Consider the following 3,276-nt stretch of genomic DNA (forward strand, 5'->3'; position numbering starts at 1 on the left):
GCAATAGCTTTACTGGGCCAAAGCCCAGCTGTCATCCATACGATGAGAAGACCGACCAAGAAAGCAACGTCACTGGCAGGGCAAAACCGTCATTCCAGTTTCATCAGACGCGTCGCTTCCTCATTGGACAGACATACTTTCTGGCTTCTGCCTGTTGTCACGCATGACCACCATCATTGATATTTAGAGGGGAGTGGAGCCACCGAATACCCAGGTCTGAATTGTTCAGAAAGAGAAGAGAAAGTGAAAAAGTATTTTCTTCGCGTGAGAGTCTCATATAGTCCAATCTTTATCTCTCTCTCTAGTCTCTACCCACGCAGATTCATCCCCATTTCTCGTTTGCACTAGATTTTCTGCACCCATTTCTGTCTTAAGAGCCCTCGATCCTTAGCCATGGTAACTCTCTTTGAACTATGTTTTCTTTGTTCTCTGCTTTTTGTGCTTGATCTGTGATGTTTGACTGACCGTCGATGTGCTTGGTTTGGGCTCTACTACTATGGATCTGATGTGGGTTTTCTTTTGATATTGGAATTTCGGTGTCGATTATGATATGTGAAGTTGTTGGGTAGTTACCGTACGATTAACTACTGGGTTTGATGCAGTGAGTGTCTGATGTACGTTAGGAAGAGAACCAATTTTTTCACATTTGGGTTGTTGGTTTAGTGGATCTTTTGGTTGATCCTGCCGCTTGATTTATTTGTGGGTTGGACTTCCTTAAATTGTGGTATCATTACCCTTAAAAATAAGTGCTATTAGTGTTTGCTGCAATGTTTTGATTTTGTAGAGAATGGACGAATATGAAAAGGTTGTGCATTAGTTAGATCATCCTCGTGGCGCATGCTGTTGTGGGTGTGATTTAGTTTCAATCCACGAATAGATGCTCTTAGTTTACAATTGGTTTTTGATTGACTGCATTTCTTTGCATTTGGGGTGGGTGGGTTATGGATTGTCTGTTATTATATCTTGTTGATATTAGGTGTTTGTTTTATGAATCCTGATGGGGTCGGTAATTTTGGCATGTCTTATGTAAAAGAACCATGTGCTATTTTTAGTGGTATTTGTGAATTAAATTGCATATGGTTTCTGTTTCATGTCATAAATTGTAAGCGTTGTAATTCCAAGATCCCTTTGATTGTTAACAACATCATCATTCCTCTATTATTAGAATTGGAAGACTGATTTAGTTGTACGCTGACATTTGTGCATGTTGTTTGTTCTACCCCTTGGGACTTGCCCATTAAAAACTTTTCTTTTCTTTCTTTTCTTTTTTTTATTCCGGAAAAAGAGGGGGGGTGGGGGTTAAAATTCAGAAAATTAGGCAAATGCCTTTTCCGAGTGCTTCTCTTTGCATTGACCTGTTGATTATTATATGGATTCATAACCACCTGATGCGGCCATGGGATGAAAGTCAATTTGCTGTCTTTAGAATTTACTTTAAAATGTATTAGTTTTGACCACTTAGAATTTTCATATGTAGCACCAACATGTGAATTCCAATTAATGGCATGTGAATGCCTGGAGTGTTCTCTCTCTCTCTTTTGGTGCACTGTTACTGTTCACACTGCCCTTTTAACAGTAGAAGACCCCTAACTTTACCCAATATAGTTTGTGTTGTTGATTGATTGTTAGCTGCTGTTGATGGACTATGGCTGCTGAAAGTTTTTCTACCTCAGCCACTGTCTCATTTTTGAAACAATGATATGCTTATCCTCTAATTTTTTGACTTTTTTGACATGATCAATGTTGGCAATCTGACTTTACATTGAGGAAATCTATTGGCCTCCTGCTCATCTAGAGGCTCAATGGCTAGTTTGCACATGAGGATAAAATTTGTATTCATTCCCATGGCTCAAGATGTCTGCTTTCGCATAAGAGGGTGTTATGAATTTTTTTCATCAATATATCTGTAGCAGTAAAACTCTCGGGAGACCAGGGATGTTGAAGATTTAATCTAGCATTTGGAACTCCAATATGATCATCTGGAAAAGAACTCAGTTAGGTCGTTCCAGTTCAACCAGATTGCAGCATTGATATTGTGATTTTGCCCCATTAACTATGGAGGGAAGACAAGATTTTTGGAATGAACAACCTAATCCAATCTCTATATCTCCCAAAAAAAGAACAAAAAACCCATGTGCATTATTTCATATTATCAGAAAGGCATAACTTTAAATGTTATGCACTCCAGTATATGCCTATATTACAAAACATAGAGAAGAGCCTTTTGGAAATGTTGATCCATGATTGCTCCTGCTGTATGGTCTCTTTCAATTTAGTATTTTATTTTAATGTACATTTTATTTTCATTCTATATACAGGCAAATGCGGCATCAGGTATGGCTGTGCATGATGACTGCAAGCTGAAGTTTCTGGAGTTGAAGGCTAAAAGAACATACCGCTTCATTGTATTTAAGATTGAAGAGAAGTCAAAGCAGGTGGTGGTGGAAAAAGTTGCTGAGCCAATTCAAAGCTACGAAGATTTCGCTGCAAGCCTTCCAGCTGATGAGTGTCGATATGCTGTGTATGATTTTGACTTTGTGACTGAAGAGAACTGCCAGAAGAGCAGGATTTTCTTTATTGCATGGTAATATTACATGCTACAAGTTCGTTGTTTGGTTTTTCATTTTGTTTTTTAATTTAAACCTATCCTCTTGAATCATTTGCTGTTCTGTTCATGTTTACTGTTTACTTAGGTCTCCTGATACTGCAAGGGTGAGGAGCAAGATGATCTATGCAAGCTCCAAGGACAGGTTCAAGAGAGAACTGGATGGAATTCAAATAGAGCTGCAGGTGACTGATCCAACTGAGATGGGTCTTGATGTTTTCAAAAGCCGTGCCAACTGAGATATCTCCCAGTTCCCAGTCTTGCACGACGATTTGGCTATGCTCTCGGTTTTACTCTTAAGTGAAATGTTAATAGTTTGTGGGCCTGTGAACCTGACTGAGTTATGATATTGGTTTGTTGTTGAAGTTTTACCTTACAGTTTGTCCTAAAACAAAGTTTCAGTGATCCAATTAATATCTTATGATTTGTTGTGTGGAACTGAAGCAATGAGTGTCTCATTGTAGTTGTTATGTCTACATGCTAAAGGTGTATCATCTGGGAATAGAAAAGCACTTCTGGTTTGTTTTTAAGACTCTGAAGTGGACTTTTGACCCTTTTAGCCTTGCAGGAGGTGACTATGATACAGGGCTATTTATATTGCTGGTCTGGTTGGTTTGTAACTCGAGCAAGATTTGTTATTAAATAGACCTGAGAAACTTGTTTGAGCTTTA

At 38.6% G+C, this 3,276-nt stretch overlaps 1 protein-coding gene across 1 annotated transcript; it reads left to right on the plus strand.

The window, feature by feature from the left end:
* The first annotated feature begins 205 nt into the window (after positions 1 to 205).
* Positions 206 to 3,276, plus strand: LOC132163465 (actin-depolymerizing factor 2-like). Its single transcript, XM_059573765.1, has 3 exons — positions 206 to 396; positions 2,319 to 2,584; positions 2,694 to 3,276. Exons 1-3 carry the CDS (start codon positions 394 to 396, stop codon positions 2,842 to 2,844), a joined length of 420 nt encoding a protein of 139 aa, XP_059429748.1. The 5' UTR covers positions 206 to 393; the 3' UTR covers positions 2,845 to 3,276.

The sequence above is a fragment of the Corylus avellana genome, chromosome ca10 (assembly GCF_901000735.1).
Source record: "Corylus avellana chromosome ca10, CavTom2PMs-1.0".
Lineage (NCBI taxonomy): Eukaryota > Viridiplantae > Streptophyta > Magnoliopsida > Fagales > Betulaceae > Corylus > Corylus avellana.

Bases quoted from the DNA above. Each gene is read 5' to 3' on its own strand.
- LOC132163465 (XM_059573765.1), top strand. The intron at 2,585-2,693 runs GTAATATTACAT...CTGTTTACTTAG, and splicing joins AGGATTTTCTTTATTGCATG to GTCTCCTGATACTGCAAGGG.